This window comes from Gorilla gorilla, chromosome 18, assembly GCF_029281585.2.
Source record: "Gorilla gorilla gorilla isolate KB3781 chromosome 18, NHGRI_mGorGor1-v2.1_pri, whole genome shotgun sequence".
NCBI classification, from domain to species: Eukaryota; Metazoa; Chordata; class Mammalia; order Primates; family Hominidae; genus Gorilla; species Gorilla gorilla.
Genome location: NC_073242.2, coordinates 30,655,040 through 30,675,041, shown reverse-complemented (window position 1 = coordinate 30,675,041; position 20,002 = coordinate 30,655,040). Strand labels below are relative to the sequence as shown.

General features: G+C 57.4%; 1 protein-coding gene across 1 annotated transcript in view; it reads left to right on the top strand.

Moving 5' to 3' along the window:
- The window catches only part of LOC115933066 (polycystin-1-like), a 41,087-nt gene extending 24,984 nt beyond the window's left edge, over positions 1-16,103 (top strand). Inside the window, 23 exon segments of the mRNA XM_055365730.2 lie at positions 1-312; positions 314-1,312; positions 1,314-2,435; positions 2,655-2,729; positions 2,731-2,811; positions 3,746-3,889; positions 4,017-4,296; positions 4,388-4,476; positions 4,479-4,603; positions 4,670-4,829; positions 5,209-5,271; positions 5,273-5,362; positions 7,274-7,325; positions 7,328-7,417; positions 8,143-8,204; positions 8,207-8,777; positions 9,073-9,229; positions 9,400-9,652; positions 9,777-9,972; positions 11,467-11,637; positions 11,724-11,867; positions 11,962-12,172; positions 12,263-16,103. Coding sequence (XP_055221705.1) covers positions 1-312; positions 314-1,312; positions 1,314-2,435; positions 2,655-2,729; positions 2,731-2,811; positions 3,746-3,889; positions 4,017-4,296; positions 4,388-4,476; positions 4,479-4,603; positions 4,670-4,829; positions 5,209-5,271; positions 5,273-5,362; positions 7,274-7,325; positions 7,328-7,417; positions 8,143-8,204; positions 8,207-8,777; positions 9,073-9,229; positions 9,400-9,652; positions 9,777-9,972; positions 11,467-11,637; positions 11,724-11,867; positions 11,962-12,172; positions 12,263-12,530 — 5,715 coding nt within the window. The 3' untranslated portion in view covers positions 12,531-16,103.
- The last annotated feature ends 3,899 nt before the right edge of the window (positions 16,104-20,002 follow it).

Below are 20,002 nucleotides of genomic sequence, written 5' to 3'. Positions count from 1 at the left end.
CCAGCTAGCTACCTGTGGGATCTGGGGGATGGTGGGCGGCTCGAGGGTCCGGAGGTCACCCACGCTTACAACAGCACAGGTGACTTCACCGTTAGGGTGGCCGGCTGGAATGAGGTGAGCCGCAGCGAGGCCTGGCTCAATGTGACGGTGAGGCGGCGCGTGTGGGGGCTCGTCGTCAATGCCAGCCGCACAGTGGTGCCCCTGAATGGGAGCGTGAGCTTCAGCACCTCGCTGGAGGCCGGCAGTGATGTGCGCTATTCCTGGGTGCTCTGTGACCGCTGCACGCCCATCCCTGGGGTTCCTACCATCTCTTTACACCTTCCGCTCCGTTGGCACCTTCAATATCATCGTCACGGCTGAGAACGAGGTGGGCTCCACCCAGGACAGCATCTTCGTCTATGTCCTGCAGCTCATAGAGGGGCTGCAGGTGGTGGGCGGTGGCCGCTACTTCCCCACCAACCACACGGTACAGCTGCAGGCCGTGGTCAGGGACGGCACCAACATATCCTACAGCTGGACTGCCTGGAGGGACAGGGGCCCGGCCCTGGCCGGCAGCGGCAAAGGCTTCTCGCTCACCGCGCTTGAGGCCAGCACCTACCATGTGCAGCTGCGGGCCACCAACATGCTGGGCAGTGCCTGGGACAACTGCACCGTGGACTTCGTGGAGCCTGTGGGGTGGCTGATGGTGGCCGCCTCCCCGAACCCAGCTGCCGTCAACACAAGCGTCACCCTCAGTGCCGAGCTGGCTGGTGGCAGTGGTGTCGTATACACTTGGTCCTTGGAGGAGGGGCTGAGCTGGGAGACCCCCGAGTCATTTACCACCCACAGCTTCCCCACACCCGGCCTGCACTTGGTCACCATGACGGCAGGGAACCCGCTGGGCTCAGCCAACGCCACTGTGTAAGTGGATGTGCAGGTGCCTGTGAGTGGCCTCAGCATCAGGGCCAGCGAGCCGGGAGGCAGCTTCGTGGCGGCCGGGTCCTCTGTGCCCTTTTGGGGGCAGCTGGCCACGGGCACCAATGTGAGCTGGTGCTGGGCTGTGCCCGGCAGAAGCAGCAAGCGTGGCTCTCATGTCACCATGGTCTTCCCGGATGCTGGCACCTTTTCCATCCGGCTCAATGCCTCCAACGCAGTCAGCTGGGTCTCAGCCACGTACAACCTCACGGTGGAGGAGCCCATCGTGGGCCTGGTGCTGTGGGCCAGCAGCAAGGTGGTGGCGCCCGGGCAGCTTGTCCATTTTCAGATCCTGCTGGCTGCCGGCTCAGCTGTCACCTTCCGCCTGCAGGTCGGCGGGGCCAGCCCCGAGGTGCTCCCCAGGCCCCGTTTTCTCCCACAGCTTCCCCCGCGTCGGAGACCACGTGGTGAGCGTGCAGGGCAAAAACCACGTGAGCTGGGCCCAGGCGCAGGTGCGCATCGTGGTGCTGGAGGCCGTGAGCGGGCTGCAGGTGCCCAACTGCTGCGAGCCTGGCATCGCCACGGGCACTGAGAGGAACTTCACAGCCCGCGTGCAGCGCGGCTCTTGGGTCGCCGACGCCTGGTACTTCTCACTGCAGAAGGTCCAGGGCGACTCGCTGGTCATCCTGTCAGGCCGCGACGTCACCTACACGCCCGTGGCCGCGAGGCTGTTGGAGATCCAGGTGCGCGCCTTCAACGCCCTGGGCAGTGAGAACCGCACGCTGGTGCTGGAGGTTCAGGATGCTGTCCAGTATGTGGCCCTGCGGAGTGGCCCCTGCTTCACCAACAGCTCGGCGCAGTTTGAGGCCGCCACCAGCCCCAGCCCCCGGCGCGTGGCCTACCACTGGGACTTTGGGGATGGGTCCCCAGGGCAGGACACAGATGAGCCCAGGGCTGAGCACTCCTACCTGAGGCCTGGGGACTACCGCGTGCAGGTGAACGCCTCCAACCTGGTGAGCTTCTTCGTGGCGCAGGCCACGGTGACCGTCCAGGTGCTGGCCTGCCGGGAGCCGGAGGTGGACGTGGTCCTGCCCCTGCAGGTGCTGATGCGGCGATCACAGCGCAACTACCTGGATGCCCACGTTGAGCTGCGCGACTGCGTCACCTACCAGACTGAGTACCGCTGGGAGGTATACCGCACCGCCAGCTGCCAGCGGCCGGGGCGCCCGGCGCGTGTGGCCCTGCCCGGCGTGGATGTGAGCCGGCCTCACCTGGTGCTGCCGCGGTTGGCGCTGCCTGTGGGGCACTACTGCTTTGTGTTTGTCGTGTCATTTGGGGACACGCCACTGGCACGGAGCATCCAGGCCAATGTGACGGTGGCCCCCGAGCGCCTGGTGCCCATCACTGAGGGTGGCTCATACCGCGTGTGGTCAGACACACAGGACCTGGTGCTGGATGAGAGCGAGTCCTACGACCCCAACCTGGAGGACGGCGACCGGACGCCGCTCAGTTTCCACTGGGCCTGTGTGGCTTCGACACAGGTCAGTGCGTGGCAGGGCCGTCATCCCTGCCCCTCACCCGTCCACACCCATGAGCCCAGAGAACACCCAGCTTGCCACCAGGGCTGGCCTGTCCTCAGTGCCTGGTGGGCCCCGTCCCAGCATGGGGAGGGGGTCTCCCGCACTGTCTCCTGGGCCGGGCTCTGCTTTAAAACTGGATGGGGTTCTCAGGCCACGTCGCCCCTTGTTCTCGGCCTGCAGAGGGAGGCTGGTGGGTGTGCGCTGAACTTTGGGCCCCGCGGGAGCAGCACGGTCACCATTCCACGGGAGCGGCTGGCGGCTGGCGGCTGGCGTGGAGTACACCTTCAGCCTCACCGTGTGGAAGGCCGGCCGCAAGGAGGAGGCCACCAACCAGACGGTGGGTGCCGCCCGCCCCTCGGCCACTTGCCTTGGACAGCCCAGCCTCCCTGCTCATCTACTGTTTCCCGTGTTTTAGTGCTGGTGGAGGCTGCGCGCCCCTCCCTCTCTGTTTCTGTTGCAAATTCTATGTAACACGACAGCCTGCTTCAGCTTTGCTTCCTTCCAAACCTGCCACAGTTCCATGTACAGTCTTCAAGCCACATATGCTCTAGTGACAAAAGCTACACAGTCCCCCAGCGATACCAACAGTGAGGAAGAGCCCCTTCCCACCCCAGAGGCAGCCACTGTCCCCAGCCCATGTCCCTGTTGCTGGATGTGGTGGGCTGGTTCTCACCCTCACGCTCCCCTCTCTGGACTGGCCAGGAGGCTTGGTGACCCTGAGCCCGTGGTGGCTGCTCCTGCTGCTGTCTGGTGGGGCCTGCTGGTGCCCCAGAGTGGGTGTCTGTTCCCCAGTCCCTGCTTTCCTCAGCTGGCCTGATTGGGGGTCTGCCCAGAGGGGTCGTCTGAGGGGAGGGTGTGGGAGCAGGTTCCATCCCGGCTCAGCCTCCTGACCCAGGCCCTGGCTAAGGGCTGCAGGAGTCTGTGAGTCAGGCCTACGTGGCAACTGCGGTCCTCGCACCCACACATACGTCTGTTCCCACACGCATCCCCCCAGGGGCCCTCAGTGAGCATTGCCTGCCTCCTGCCAGGGTCCAGCTGGGTGCAGTACACCAGAACACACACCCCAGTGTCCTCTGCCCTGTGTATGCCCTTCCGCCGCCCAAGTTGGAAGGTGGCAAACCGGATGAGTATCCTGGGAGGGGGTGAGCTCACCGGCAGTGGCCAGGCCCCTGGGAAACCTGGAGTTTGGGAGCAGCATCCTCCACGGGTCCCCCAGACCTTCCAGCAGGCCGAATAGACCTGTGTTGGAGGTAAGCCCACTCCCACGCCAGGTGCTGATCCGGAGTGGCCGGGTGCCCAGTGTGTCCTTGGAGTGTGTGTCCTGCAAGGCGCAGGCCGTGTACGAAGTGAGCCGCAGCTCCTACGTGTACCTGGAGGACCGCTGCCTCAATTGCAGCAGCGGCTCCAAGCAAGGGGTGAGTGTTGAGCAGGGTGTGGGCGGGCTGGGGATGGGTCCCATGGCCGAGGGGACGGGGCCTGCAGGCAGAAGTGGGGCTGACAGGGCAGAGGGTTGCGCCCCCTCACCATCCCTTCTGCCTGCAGCGGTGGGCTGCACGTACGTTCAGCAACAAGACGCTGGTGCTGGATGAGACCACCACATCCACGGGCAGCGCAGGCATGCGACTGGTGCTGCGGCGGGGCGTGCTGCGGGACGGCGAGGGATACACCTTCACGCTCACGGTGCTGGGCCGCTCTGGCGAGGAGGAGGGCTGCGCCTCCATCCGCCTGTCCCCCAACCGCCCGCCGCTGGGGGGCTCTTGCCGCCTCTTCCCACTGGGCGCTGTGCACGCCCTCACCACCAAGGTGCACTTCGAATGCATGGGTGAGTGCAGGCCTGCGTGGGGGGAGCAGCGGGATCCCCCGACTCTGACGTCGTGGAGCCCTCCCGTGATGCTGTGGGGACCGTCCCTCAGGCTGGCATGACGCGGAGGATGCTGGTGCCCCGCTGGTGTACGCCCTGCTGCTGCGGCGCTGTCGCCAGGGCCACTGCGAGGAGTTCTGTTTGTCTACAAGGGCAGCCTCTCCAGCTACGAAGCAGTGCTGCCCCCGGGTTTCAGGCCACACTTCGAGGTGGGCCTGGCCGTGGTGGTGCAGGACCAACTGGGAGCCGCTGTGGTCGCCCTCAACAGGTGAGCCAGGCCATGGGAGGGCGCCCCCGAGACTGCCACCTGCTCACCACCCCCCTCTGCTCGTAGGTCTCTGGCCATCACCCTCCCAGAGCCCAACGGCAGCGCAACGGGGCTCACAGTCTGGCTGCACGGGCTCACCACTAGTGTGCTCCTGGGGCTGCTGCGGCAGGCCAATCCCCAGCATGTCATTGAGTACTCGCTGGCCCTGGTCACCGTGCTGAACGAGGTGAGTGCAGCCTGGGAGGGGACCTCACATCTGCTGCATGCGTGCTGGGGACCAAGACCTGTACCCCTGCCTGGAGCTTTGCGGAGGGCTCATCCCGGGCCCCAGAGATAAATCCCAGTGAACCTGAAGCAGCACCCCGACCTTCCGCTCCCAGCAGCCACACCCACCGGGCCCTCTCCGGCGTCTGCTTTCCACAATGCAGCCCCCGCCCAGGAGGGCCCATGTGCTTACCCTGTTTTGCCCATGAAGAAACAGCTCAGTGTTGCGGGTCAGTGCCCACATCACACAGCATCTAGCACGTAACTGCACCCCGGGAGTTGTGGACATCTGCTGGCCTCCTGCCCTGCTGACAGCTTGCTGTGCCCCCTGCCTGCCCCAGTACGAGCAGGCCCTGGAAGTGGCGGCAGAGCCCAAGCACGAGCGGCAGCGCCGAGCCCAGATAACGCAAGAACATCACAGAGACTCTGGTGTCCCTGCGGGTCCACACTGTGGATGACATCCAGCAGATCGCTGCTGCGCTGGCCCAGTGCATGGTCTCCTTCCCTCCTCCTATCTGCCATCCTCTCCTCCCCTCCTTCCTCCTCCCCTCCCCCCTCCTCCCATCCCCCTCCTCCCCTCTCCCATCCTCCCTCCTCCCATCCCCCTCCTCGCCTCCTCCCTCCTCCCCTCCTCCCTCCTCCCCTCCTCCCTCCTCCCCTCCTCCCTCCTCCCCTCCTCCCTCCTCCCATCCCCCCTCCTCTCCTCCCCTTCTCTCCCGTCCTCTCCTCACCTTCTCTCCCCTCCTCCCCTCCCCTCCCCTCCCCTCCTCTTTCCCTACCCTCCTCCCCTCCCCTCCTCTTTCCCTACCCTCCTCCCCTCCCCTCCTCTTTCCCTACCCTCCTCCCCTCCCCTCCTCTTTCCCTACCCTCCTCCCCTCCCCTCCTCTTTCCCTACCCTCCTCTTCTCCTCCCCTCCTCTTCTCCTCCCCTCCTCTTCTCCTCCCCTCCTCTTCCCTCTCCTCTTCCCCTCCCCTCCTCTTCCCTCTCCTCTTCCCCTCCCCTCCTCATCCCTCCCCTCTTTCCCTCCCCTCCTCATCCCTCCCCTCTTTCCCTCCCCTCTTCATCCCTCCCCTTTCCCTCCCCTCTTCCCTCCCCTCTTCCCCTCCCCTCCTCATCCCTCCCCTCTTTCCCCTCTTCCCCTCCCCTCCTCTTCCCTCCCCTTTCTCCCCCTTCTCTCCCCTCCCCTCTCTCCCCTTCTCTCCCCTCCCCTCTCCCCTTCTCTCCCCTCCCCTCTCCCCTTCTCTCCCCTCCCCTCTCCCCTTCTCACTCCTTCTCTCCCCTCCCCTCTCCCCTCCCCCGTTCTCTCCCCTCCCCTCTCCCCTCCCCCCTTCTCTCCCCTCCCCTCTCCCCCTCCCCTCTCCCCCTCCCCTCTCCCCTCCCCCTTTCTCTCCCCTCCCCCTTTCTCTCCCCTCCCCTCTCCCCCTTCTCTCCCCTCCCCCTTTCTCTCCCCTCCCCTCTCCCCCTTCTCTCCCCCTTCTCTCCCCTCCCCTCTCCCCCTTCTCTCCCCTCCCCTCTCCTCTCCCCCTTCTCTCCCCTCCCCTCTCCCCCTTCTCTCCCCTCCCCTCTCCCCCTTCTCTCCCCTCCCCTCTCCCCCTTCTCTCCCCTCCCCTCTCCCCCTTCCCTCCCTTCTCCCCCTTCTCTCCCCTCCCCTCCCCTCTCCTCTCCCCTCTCCTCTCCCCTCCCCTCTCCTCTCCCCCCTCCTCTCCCCTCCCCTCTCCTCTCCCCCCTCCTCTCCCCTCCCCTCTCCTCTCCCCCTTCTCTCCCCTCCCCTCTCCTCTCCCCCTTCTCTCCCCTCCCCTCTCCTCTCCCCCTTCTCTCCCCTCCCCTCTCCTCTCCCCCTTCTCTCCCCTCCCCTCTCCTCTCCCCCTTCTCTCCCCTCCCCTCTCCTCTCCCCCTTCTCTCCCCTCCCCTCTCCTCTCCCCCTTCTCTCCCCTCCCCTCTCCTCTCCCCCTTCTCTCCCCTCCCCTCTCCTCTCCCCCTTCTCTCCCCTCCCCTCTCCTCTCCCCTCCCCTCTCCTCTCCCCCTTCTCTCCCCTCCCCTCTCCTCTCCCCCTTCCCTCTCCTCTCCCCCTTCTCTCCCCTTCCCTCTCCTCTCCCCCTTCTCTCCCCTTCCCTCTCCTCTCCCCCCTTTTCTCCACTCCCCTCTCCTCTCTCCCCTTCTCCTCCTCCTCTCATGTGAAGAGGTGCCTTGTGTGGTCGGTGGGCTGCATCACGTGTTCCCCAGGTGGAGGCCCTGGGTCATGCAGAGCCACAGAAAATGCTTAGTGAGGAGGCTATGGGGGTCCAGTCAAGTGGGCTCTCCAGCTGCAGGGCTGGGGGTGGGAGCCAGGTGAGGACCTGTGTAGAGAGGAGGGCGTGTGCAAGGAGTGGGCCAGGAGCGGGGCTGGACACTGCTGGCTCCACACAGGGGCCCAGCAGGGAGCTCGTATGCCGCTCGTGCCTGAAGCAGATGCTGCACAAGCTGAGGCCATGATGCGCATCCTGCAGGCAGAGACCACCGTGGGCACCATGACGCCCACCGCCATCGGAGACAGCATCCTCAACATCACAGGTGCCGCGGCCTGTGCCCCACGCCACCCGTCCGCCCCACGTGGCCCGTCCGCCCCATGCCGCCCTTTCCTCTGCCTCCCTCCTCCCCACAACTGCCTCGCCTTTGCCCCATCCCATCTTCGTCCCCCTCCCCTTCCCCAATTCCCATCCTCATCCCCCTCCCCCAATTCCCATCCTCATCCCGCTCCCCCAATTCCCATCCTTATCTCCCTCCCCCAATTCCGGTCCTTATCCCCCTCCCCCAATTCCCATTCTCCTCCCCCTCCCCCTTCCCTATTACCATCCCTTTTCTCCGTCTCTCTCCCCTTTTCTCCATTTCCCCCCGATCCTCCCCGTCCTTTTGTCCATTCCCCTCATCTTCCTTATTCCCCTTATCCCCCTTCCCCTCCCTTATCCCCCTTCCCCTCCCTTATCCCCGTTATCCCCCTTCCCCTCCCTTTCCACCTGCTCCTCTTCTTCTCCCCTTTCTCTTTTCTCTACCCTTTTCCTTCCTTTTTCCTCCCTCTCCCCATCATTCCCCTCATCTTCGTCCCCATCCCCATCCCCTTCCCCCTCCCCCTCCACCACTCTCTCTCCAGCTTCCCCCTTCCTTCTGCCTGCACCTCGCTCTCTGCCCCCTCAGGTTCCCCCTTTCTCCCAGCCCCCACCCTCCGGCTCCCCTTTTTTGCCTGCCCCCACCCTCCCTCTGCCTCCCTGTCTCTGCACTGACCTCACGCCTGTCTGCAGGAGACCTCATCCACCTGGCCAGCTCAGATGTGCGGGCACCACAGCCCTCAGAGCTGGGAGCCGAGAGCTGGGAGCCGAGTCACCATCGCGGATGGTGGCGTCCCAGGCCTACAACCTGACCTCTGCCCTCATGCGCATCCTCATGCGCTCCCGCGTGCTCAACGAGGAGCCCCTGACGCTGACGGGCGAGGAGATCGTGGCCCAGGGCAAGCGCTCGGACCCGCAGAGCCTGCTGTGCTATGGCTGCACCCCAGGGCCTGGCTGCCACTTCTCCATCCCCGAGGCTTTCAGCGGGGCCCTGGCCAACTTCAGTGACGTGGTGCAGCTCATCTTTCTGGTGGACTCCAATCCCTTTCCCTTTGGCTATATCAGCAACTACACCGTCTCCACCAAGGTGGCCTCGATGGCGTTCCAGACACAAGCCGGCGCCCAGATCCCCATCGAGCGGCTGGCCTCAGAGTGCGCCATCACCGTGAAGGTGCCCAACAACTCGGACTGGGTTGCCCGGGGCCACCACAGCTCTGCCAACTCCGTTGTGGTCCAGCCCCAGGCCTCCGTCGGTGCTGTGGTCACCCTGGATAGCAGCAACCCTGCGGCCGTGCTGCATCTGCAGCTCAACTATACGCTGCTGGACGGTGCGTGCAGCGGGTGGGGCACACGCGGCCCCCTGGCCTTGTTCTTGGGGGGAAGGCGTTTCTCGTAGGGCTTCCATGGGTGTCTCTGGTGAAATTTGCTTTCTGTTTCATGGGCTGCTGGGGGCCTGGCCGGAGAGGAGCTGGGGGCCACGGAGAAGCAGGTGCCAGCTCTGGTGCAGAGGCTCCTATGGCCTTTCAGGCCCGTGGCAGAGGGTGGGCTCAGGAGGGCCATCATGGGTGTCCCCCGGGTGGTTGAGCTTCCTGGCAGGCGTGTGACCTGCGCGTTCTGCCCCAGACCGCTACCTGTCTGAGGAACCCGAGCCCTACCTGGCAGTCTATCTGCACTCGGAGCCCCGGCCCAATGAGCACAACTGCTCGGCTAGCAGGAGGATCCGCCCAGAGTCACTCCAGGGTGCCAACCACCGGCCCTACACCTTCTTCATTTCCCCGGGGTGAGCTCTGCGGGCCGGCCTGGCAGGGCAGGGCAGGGCATCATTGCCTGGGTTACTGGCCCTATGGGGACGGCAGGCAGCGAGGGAACTGGACCGGGTATGGGCTCTGGGACTCTGACATCCAACCTGGCGGAGCCTGGGCTCACGTCCACTGCCCCTTCCCTGCCCAGGACCAGAGACCCAGCGGGGAGTTACCATCTGAACCTCTCCAGCCACTTCCGCTGGTCGGCGCTGGAGGTGTCCGTGGGCCTGTACACGTCCCTGTGCCAGTACTTCAGCGAGGAGGACGTGGTGTGGCGGACAGAGGCGCTGCTGCCCCTGGAGGAGACCTCGCCCTGCCAGGCCGTCTGCCTCACCCGCCACCTCGCCGCCTTCAGCGCCAGCCTCTTCGTGCCCCCAAGCCATGTCCGCTTTGTCTTTCCTGTGAGTGACCCTGTGCTCCTGGGAGCCTCTGCAGAGTTGAGGAGGGCCTGGGTGGGCTCGGCTCTATCCTGAGAAGGCACAGCTTGCACGTGACCTCCTGGGCCTGGCGGCTGTGTCCTCACAGGAGCCGACAGCGGATGTAAACTACATCGTCATGCTGACATGTGCTGTGTGCCTGGTGACCTACATGGTCATGGCCGCCATCGTGCACAAGCTGGACCAGTTGGATGCCAGCCGGGGCCGCGCCATCCCCTTCTGTGGGCAGCGGGGCCGCTTCAAGTACGAGATCCTCGTCAAGACAGGCTGGGGCCGTGGCTCAGGTGAGGGGCGCAGTGGGGTGGCAGGGCCTCCCCTGCTCTCACTGGCTGTGCTGGTTGCACCCTCTGGGAGTGAGTCTCGTCGCAGGTGTCAGAACAAGGCAGTTTTTGCAGTGCTGTGTGAAGGGCTCGTGTGTTCATCCTGGGAATGACCCCGTGAGCACTCACTATCCCTGAGGACTAGGACAGCTCCTAGCTGGAAGTAGGTGCCAGTCAGTCAGGGTGGGCAGCCCATGTTCTGCACAGTAGCGTGGCCCCACAAGTGACGTGAGCATCGCTACCACTGTGGGAGACCGTGCATCCACCCGCGATCCTGACTGCATAGCTCGTCTCTCAGACAGAGGCGCCAGCACCCTCCCCGTGGCTGTTTCTTCAATACCTCCATTTTCCTTTCATTGGAATTGCCCTTCTGGCATTCCCTTTTTGTTTTCGTTTTTTTTTTTTGGAGACGGAGTCTCGCTCTGTTGCCCAGGCTGGAGTGCAATGACGTGATCTTGGCTCACAGCAACTTCCAGCTCCTGGGTTTAAGCGATTCCCCTTAAGCGATTTTCCTGAGTAGCTGGGAGTACAGGTGCACGCCACCACACCCAGTTAATTTTTCACCATGTCGGCCAGGCGAACTCCTGACCTCAGGTGATCCGCCTGCCTCGGCCTGCCAGAGTGCTGGGATGACAGGTGTGAGCCACCACACCTGGCCGTGTTCCCATTTTTTATCTCCGTGCTGCTTTCATCTTCATTGCCCAGTTCTTTCTTTTGATTACCTACTTTTAAAAACTGTCGACTGGGCGCGGTGGCTCACACCTGTAATCCGAGCACTTTGGGAGGCCGAGGCAGGCAAATCACGGGGTCAGGAGATCGAGACCATCCTGGCTAACGGTGAAACTCTGTCTCTACTAAAAAATACAAAAAAATTAGCCCAGCGTGGTGGCAGGCGCCTGTAGTCCCAGCTCCTCGGGAGACTGAGGCAGGAGAATGGCGTGAACCCGGGAGGCGGAGCTTGCAGTGAGCTGAGATTGCGCCACTGCACTCCAGCCTGGGTGACACAGCAAGACTCCATCTCAAAAAAAAAAGAAAAAAAATACTGTCACCTGGGTCTGTCACTGGGAGAGGAGGTGACACAGCTTCACGCTTTGCAGTCTGTGCATGAACTGAGGGACGGGTGTGTGGTGCGGGTCACTGGTTGTGGCGTGACTGAGGCGTGGACAGGTGTGCAGTGCGGGTCACTGGTTGTGGTGTGGACTGAGGCGTGTGCAGCCATGTTTGCATGTCACAAGTTACAGTTCTTTCCATGTAACTTAATCGTGTCCTTGAGGTCCTGCTGTTTATTGGACAAATTGCAGTAACCGCAGCTCCTCGTGTATGGCAGAGCCGCGCAAAGCCGGGACTGCCTGTGTGACTCCTTGAGTGCGCGGAGGCCAAAGCTGAGATGACTTGCCTGGGATGCCACACGTGTTGGGCAGCAGACCGAGCCTCCCACCCCTCCCTCTTGCCCTCCAGGTACCACGGCCCACGTGGGCATCATGCTGTATGGGGTGGACAGCCAGAGCGGCCACCGGCACCTGGACGGCGACAGAGCCTTCCACCGCAACAGCCTGGACATCTTCTGGATCGCCACTCCGCACAGCCTGGGTAGCGTGTGGAAGATCCGAGTGTGGCACGACAACAAAGGTCTGTGCGGACCCTGCCAAGCCCTGCCCCTCTGCCCCCGCATTGGGGCGCCCTGTGAGCCTGACCTCCCTCCCGCGCCTCTGCAGGGCTCAGCCCTGCCTGGTTCCTGCAGCACATCATCGTCAGGAACCTGCAGACGGCACGCAGCGCCTTCTTCCTTGTCAATGACTGGCTTTCGGTGGAGACGGAGGCCAACGGGGGCCCGGTGGAGAAGGAGGTGCTGGCCGTGAGTAAGGCCTCGCTCCATGTTGCCACTCCGTGGGAGGTTGGGCAGGGTGGTCCTGCCCCATGGCCTCCTGCAGTGCGGCCCTCCCTGCCTTCTAGGCGACGCAGCCCTGTTGCGCTTCCGGCGCCTGCTGGTGGCTAAGCTGCAGCGCGGCTTCTTTGACAAGCACATCTGGCTCTCCATATGGGACCGGCCGCCTCGTAGCCGTTTCACTCACATGCAGAGGGCCACCTGCTGCGTTCTCCTCATCTGCCTCTTCCTGGGCGCCAACGCCGTGTGGTACGGGGCTGTTGGCGACTCTGCCTACAGGTGGGTGCCATAGGGGTCGGGACAGCCTCTTCCTGCCCAGCCCTTCCTGCCCCTCAGCCTCACCTGTGTGGCCTTCTCTCCTCCACACAGCACGGGGCGTGTGTCCAGGCTGAGCCCGCTGAGCATCAACACAGTCGCTGTTGGCCTGGTGTCCAGCGTGGTTGTCTATCCCGTCTACCTGGCCATCCTCTTTCTCTTCCGGATGTCCCGGAGCAAGGTAGGCTGGGGCTGGGGACCCGGGAGTACTGGGAATGGAGCCTGGGCCTCGGCACCATGCCCAGGGCCGCCACTTTCCAGTGCTGCAGCCAGAGGGAAAGGCGTCCACCAAAGGCTGCTCGGGAAGGGTCAACACACTTGAGCAGCTTAGCTAGACTGACCAGGGAGAAAGAGAGAAGACTCAGAAGCCAGAATCGTGAAAGAACGAGGGCACTTCGCTAAGCAGACGCCACGGACAACTGCACAGCAGCACGCCAGATAACTCAGAAGAAGCAAGCACGCGGCTGTGCACGCTTCCAAAATGCACTCCAGAAGAAAATCTCAGTAAATCTATAGCAAGTGAAGAGGCCGAGTTAGTCCCTTAGAAACCTCCCAGTGGCCGGGCCGGGTGTGGTGGCTCACGCCTGTAATCCCAACACTTCAGGAGGCCGAGGTGGGCAGATCTGAGTCCAGGAGTTTGAGACCAGCCTGGGCAACATAGCAAGACCCCATCTATATAAAACATTAAAAAGGGCCAGGCACAGTGGCTCACGCCTGTAATCCCAGCACTTTGGGAGGCCGAAGCGGGCAGATCACTTGAGGTCAGGAGTTCGAGACCAGCCTGGCCAGCACAGTGAAACCCTGTCTCTACTAAAAATACAAAAAATTAGCTGGGCATCGTGGCAGGCACCTGTAATCCCAGCTACTCAGGAGGCTGAGCCAGGACAATCGCCTGAACGCAGGAGGTGGAGGTTGAAGTGAGCCGAGCTCGTGCTATCACACTACAGCCTGGGCAATAAGAGTGAAACTCCGTCTCAAAAAAAAAAAAAAAAAAACGAAAATAAAACGGCATTTAGAGTTGAAAGCTTCACCTTCCTCTCTGGATGGTGAGTCCTCACTCTCCCAGCAGCCCACGCCTCTGCCTCAAACCTCCATGGCTCCCATGAGTCTGGATAAAGCTAAGGAGTCTCACTGCACCTCAAGTCCTGGGGGTAGTCAGCCCCTCTCACCCCTCCCTCATCCTCTCACACAAGAGTCATTTACTGTCCCTCCAGTTATGCCCGGTCATGCAGACACTCTGCTGCTCGAATGCCCTCACCCTATCCTCAGCCTGCTCCCAGGCCACCTCCCTCCAGAATCCACCTTGCCTGCCAGGTGGCCATAGGGACCCTCGCCATACTGTCTGCTTGTGGCAGTGCCTTCCAGCCTGGGGGGTCTTCCAGAGCAGATATCTGGCCAAGCGCAGTGGCTCATGCCTATAATCTCAGCACTTTCAGAGGCCAAGGCAGGTGGATCACCTGAGGTCAGGAGTTCGAGACCAGCCTTGCTAACATGGTGAAACCCCGTCTCTACTAAAAATACAAAAATTAGCCAGGTGTGGTGGTGGTGCATGCCTGTAGTCCCAGCTACTCAGGAGGCTGAGGCAGGAGAATCTCTTGGACCCGGGAGGTGGAGGTTGCAGTGAGCCGAAATGGTGCCACTGCACTCCAGCCTGGGCAACAGTGAGACTCTGTCTTAAAAAAAAAAAAAAAAAGAAAAAGAGCGGAGCTCTGATATAAGCTGCCCTGGCACACAGTGAGCTTCCAGAAATGGTCCCTTGACCTCTAAATCCACCAAGACCCAGGGAACATGCCCTCTCTGAGCACTCTGAGAATGATTTGCATTTCTCTAATGACCAGTGATGATGAGCTTTTCTTCACATGTTTGTTGGCCACATAAATGTCTTCTTTTGAGAAGTGTCTGTTCATATCCTCCGGCCACTTTTGGATGGGGTTGTTTTTTTCTTGTAAATATGTTTAAGTTCCTTGTGGATTCTGGATATTAGCCCGATGGATAGATTGCAGAACTTTTCTCCCATTCTGTAAGTTGCCTGTTCACTCTGATGATAGTTTGTTTTGCTGTGCAGAAGCTCTTTAGTTTAATTAGATCCCATTTGTCAATTTTGGCTTTTGTTGCCATTGCTTTTGGTGTTTCAGTCATGAAGCCTTTGCCCGTGCCTATGTCCTGAATGGTATTGCCTAGGTTTTCTTCTTGGGTTTTTATGGTTTTAGGTCTAACATTTAAGACTTTAATCAATCTTGAGTTAATTTTTGTATCAGGTGTAAGGAAGGGGCCCAGTTTCAGTTTTCTGCATATGGCTAGCCAGTTTTCCCAACACCATTTTAAATAGGGAATCCTTTCCCATTCTTGTTTTTTATTACAACTTTTTACCTAAACATTCAATAGTTTTCACTAACTTTTTGGCATTGAGGCAGCTGAGTCTAAGTAGGTTAAATCACTTATCTGAGGTCACACGGCAGGACAGTGCTTGTTCTGCAAAGTTAAGTGTGTTTCTTTTTGTGGACCATGAGAACATCTCCAACTGCCCTTTTTGACTTGGCCACCAGGGAACTCACCGCCATGTTCTCAAATCCAGTTTAGTAACTGGTCTTCTGGCCTGTATATCTTTATTCTACCTTCCATCCTGCTCTGTTCTGCTTTTACCTCTTATTCTAGATTATCTTTCTTTAGTCCTAATTTTAAATTTATATGTCTAGTCTTGTTATATATATTTTTTGGCATCTACTGTAAGTGGGTAGTGAACGAATAAACAAAATGTGATGAATTTTAGAGGACTAAGAAGGGCCTAAGTCACACCAAGATTCATGCTGGATAATTTGTCATCGACCCAGACTGTGGTTCTGCACTCGCCAGTAACCAGTTTTTTTTGTTTTTGTTTTTGTTTTTGCTTTTTGCCAACCATACATTTTGCTTTCATGGTATCGAAGTGGTTTAAGCTTATGGCTTCCAGCCTGCAGTGGCCATGAGGGGTCAGTCTCTCGTCAGGAGGGGTTGGCAGACTCTGTTCTCAGATAGGCAGCAGGGATGGAGGTGGGGCAGGAGCAATTTCACTACCTGCCTGGCGTCTGGGTCTTGCTTAGAGAAATAATTCCAGGCTCTGCTGCTTTCGACTCTGTCTCTCATGGTTCCACTGATTCCTGCAGAGATCTAGAGAGAAAATTTCCAGCTAGGAGTTTCTGGCTCGTTTGATTTTGAACATGTTTTGAGTATTCCACCCCTTACCCCCCCCCCGCCCCCACTCACTACTCTATAATCTTTTTTTTTTTTTTAAGAAAACAGTTTGAAAGCAAAAATAAATAAATAATTCAAAACAGGGGCCATTTTTATTTACTTTGGTTGTTTCAGGATAGGGAAGGGAGCTTACACTTTTTTTGAACTCTTATTCTATGCCAGCCGATGTGCTACATTCTTAGCTTAAAAGCCTGCTTCTCTTTGATTTCAGAATAACTTGGAAATAAATTATCAGACCCTGCATGCTCTGATCCTGGCTGTCTGCTCTAACTAAATCTCCCCTTCTTTGCTTCCTCCAGAGAGTTGTTCTCCCTTCACCTCCCAGCACAAGCTTTGCACGTGTTGCCGTCTGTCCTACAAAGGTCCGTCCCTTCCCAGTCTCCGTGTGACTCCCTCCTTCACACCCATGGTTCTCCACTGAAATGTCCTTTGAGCGCTTCTCAGATGCCTCAATCTAAAGTAGATGATTCCGGGCTGGGTGCAGTGGCTCACGCCTGTAATCCCAGCACTTTGGGAGGCTGAGGCAGGCAGATCACCTGACATCAGGAGTTCAAGACCAGCCTGGCCAACATAGTAAAACCCCGTGTCTACTAAAAATACAAAAATAAGCCCGGCATGGTGGCGGGTGCCTGTAATCCCAGCTACTTGGGAGGCTGAGGCAGGAGAATCGCTTGAACCTGGGAGGCGGAGGTTGCAGTGAGCTGAGATCACGCCACTGCACTCCAGCCTGGGTGACAGAGCAAAACTCTGTCTCAAAATAAATAAATAAATAAATAAATAAAGTAAATGATTCACAGAAACTTCTGTTCTTTTAGAGCACTCTTCAACACTTTTTATGCTTTTTATGTTTGATTTCTAATAAATATGTTTCTTTCACTATACCATAAGTATATTCCTTCTTCTAAGTTTCATTAAGGTAGAATCACATATGTCTTATTTCCTGTTATATCCCTAAGTACCTAGCATGTAGTAGGCATTCAATAAAAATTGATTGAATGATTGAACACTCAATCCCATGATTTGAGTGTTTTTTTTTTGTTTTTGTTTGTTTGTTTGTTTTGAGACAAAGTCTTGCTCTATCACCCAGGCTGGAGTGCAGTGGTACTATCTTGGCTCACTGCAATCTCTGCATCCTGGGTTCAAGCGATTTTCTTGCCTCAGCCTCTCAAGAAGCTGAGACTAACTACAGGCATGTGCCACCATGCCCAGTGATTTGTTTTGCGTGTGTGTGTATTTTTAGCAGAGATGGGGTTTCACTGTGTTGGCCATGCTGGTCTTAAACTCCCGACCTCAGGCCATCCACCCTCCTTGGCCTCTGAAAGTGTTGGGATTACAGGTGTGAGCCACCACGCCTGGCCTTTTGTAATTATTCTAACAGCTACTACTTATTAGGTGCTGACTGTATGCCAGGCACTGTGCCAATTGATTTATTTATTTTCAGGGATTGGGTCTTGTTCTGTCACCATGGCTGGAGTTCAGTGGCACAATCATAGCTCGCTGAAGCTTCAAACTCCTGGGGTTAAGCAGTCCTCCTGCTTCAGCTTCCCAAGTAGCTGGGATTACAGAGATATACCATTACACTCAGCTAATTTTAAAAAATGGCTGATTTTTTTTTTTCAGAGATGGAAAAAAAAACAAAAAACAAAAAACAGCTACTACTTATTAGGTGCTGACTGTATGCCAGGCACTGTGCTGATTTTTTTTTAATGTTTTTTATTTTTTTAGAGTTGGGGTCTAGTTCTGTCAATATGGCTGGAGTTCAGTGGCGTGATCATAGCTCACTACAGCTTCGAACTCCTGGGCTTAAGCAATCTTCCTGTCTCAGCTTCCCAAGTAGCTGGGATTACAGGCATGGGCTATCACACCCAGCTAATTAAAAAGACATTTTATTGTATAGATAGGGGTCTGGCTATGTTGCCCAGGTTAGTCTCAAACTCCTGGCTTCAAGCGATTCTCCTGCCTCCACCTCCCAATGTGCTGGTGTTACAGGTGTGAGCCATGGCACCTGGCCCTGTGTTGATGTTTTACATACAGCATCTCATTTAATCCCCACCAGGATCCTGTGGGGATGGATTGGATTATCCCCCACTCCTTGGAAGAGCTTAAGGATACCCAACCAGTTGGTGATTGAGCTGGGATTTGAACTCAGGCATTCTAATGGCAAAGCTGTGCCCCTTCCACTCTACCATCGTGTTCCTCTCCAGGGGAGGTGTCCCTGCAGTGCTGTGACTTTGTCGTCGAACATGTGCTGAGGTACGTGAATCCTCTGGAGAAGAAGGGCAAAGGAACAGGCTTTCCAGGCAGGAAGCCCCTGCAGGCGAGGGAGGAAGGCTGCAAGGGACATAGTAGGAGGTATCTTGCTCCCCATAGCTGGGCTGGGAGGATGAGATGGCTGAGAGCCAGCAGCTGGGCTGGGGTTAGGCTCATATCAGCCTGCAGAGGGCTTTGGGGAACCCAGGCTTTGGGGAACCCAGGCTTTGGGGCCAGACAAACATAGCTTCTCACCCGCCTGATCATTTCCTCTCTGTTGTATCCTATGTTTCTGGGTCTCAGTTTCCTTATCTATGAAATGGGGATACCATGACCTGTTCTGCCTGCTTCATAGAGTGCTAAGGAGCAGATGACATAACGTGTGCAAAAGCAGCTGTTCTTATTTCTATTACTTATTTTCATTATCGCTATTCTCAAGCAGGCAGACTGTAATTTTTTACCTCTTTCTTTTTTTTCACCCTTGAGTTGTTTGGAAGTTATTTTTAAAAGTCTTTGAAGTGTCCTTTTCTGTATTTGGCAAAAGCAAAATGGAAATTGATAGCATTGTCACCGTCGGCATCCCCTCGCTCCGGCCGCCTGGCTGGGGGACAGCTCTGGGAAAATGTGGAGATGTCTGTTGTGGGCGGCTGGTTTGTTATTGCGTGAACTTTTCTGGCGAGACCTGACCAGCTCCCTTTTAAGGCAATTTCTCGTGTTCTTGTTCCTCCTCTTTTCTTTTCCTGCCAATATCAGGTCCTTTGTGCCATCTCCAGGCTCAGAAATCCATACAGCCAGAGTCGGTCCCCAGTTTGGCCACTTCCAGCTGAAAAGCTTTCCCATGCCTTCCCTTTAACTTAGAATAGCATCCAAATCCTTCATTGTGACCAAGGCCCTGTGCAGTCTGCTCCTGTCACTTTCCTCTCCATTACTCAGCTCCAAAAGTGTCACCTCCCTCCCTTGACTCCTCCAATGCCCCGCATGGTTTCCAGCCCCAGGGTCTTTGTGGGGTCTTTGCCAGGAATCCTGTTCCCCATTTTTTTGTTATGGGTAGCTCTTTCTCATCTTTGACATCTCTGCTCCAGAGTCAACTTCACACATGGCTCTTCCCTAACCCACACTAAAAAATAAGCCTCCTTAAAGAAAAAAAAGAGGCTGGACATGGTGGCTCATGCCTGTAATTCCAGTGCTTTGGGAGACTGAGGTAGGAGGATCACTTGAGACCAGGAGTTTGAGATCAGCCTGGGCAACACATTGAGACCCCATCTCTACAAAAAAAAAAAAAAAAAATAGTGAGGCGTGGTGCTGTATACCCGTAGTTCTAGCTACTCTGGTGGCTGAGGCAAGAGGATTGCTTGAGCCCAGGAGTTCGAGGCTGCAGTGAGCCGTGATTGCACCACTGAACACCAGACGCAGTGTCATGTACTTGTAGTCCCGGCTGCTTGGGTGGCTGAGGTGGGACCATCTCTTAAGCCTGGGAGTTTGAGGCTGCAGTGAGCCCTGATCATCCCTGTGAATAGCCATTGCACTGCAGCCTGAGTTACACAGATACGTCTCTTAAAAAATAAATGAAAAGAAAAGCCTTTTAAATTCAGTGTCTTCGCATAGTTAGTCCAACCTTAAGGAGTGTTACCAGATACAAACAGGATGCCCAGTTACATTTTTTTTTTTTTTTTTTGAGACAGAGTCTCACTCTATCCCCCAGGCTGGAGTGCAGTGGCATGATCTTGGCTCACTGCAACCTCTGCCTCCCAGGTTCAAGTGATTCTGATGCCTCAGCCTCCCAAGTAGCTGGAATTACAGACGTGCACCACCAGGCCTGGCTAATGTTTGTATTTTTAGTAGAGATGGGTTTTTGCCCTGTTGGCCAGGTTGGTCTCGAACTCCTGATCTCAGGTGATCTGCCCACCTTGGCCTCCCAAAGTGCTGGGGTGACAGGCGTGAGCCACCATGCCTGGCAAAACTTTGTAGCCCAGTTTGTTCTATTTTTTTTTTTTTTTTTTTTTTTTTTTTTGAGACAGAGTCTCTCTCTGTCGCCCAGGCTGGAGTGCAGTGGCATGATCTTGGCTCACTGCAACTTCTGCCTCCCGGATTCAAGTGATTTCCCTGCCTCAGCCTTCCAAGTAGCTGGGAATATAAGCGCGTGCCACTGCACCCAAATTTGAACCTTAAACATTGAATAATTTTCCAGTATTACATCAGATACATAACTTGTATTTAAAAAATCATTCCTTATTTCACTGGATTTAAAATTGAATTGGGTGTCGTATATTTTTACTTGTTAAGTCTGGCAACCCTACCCTCTAGAGAGAGGTG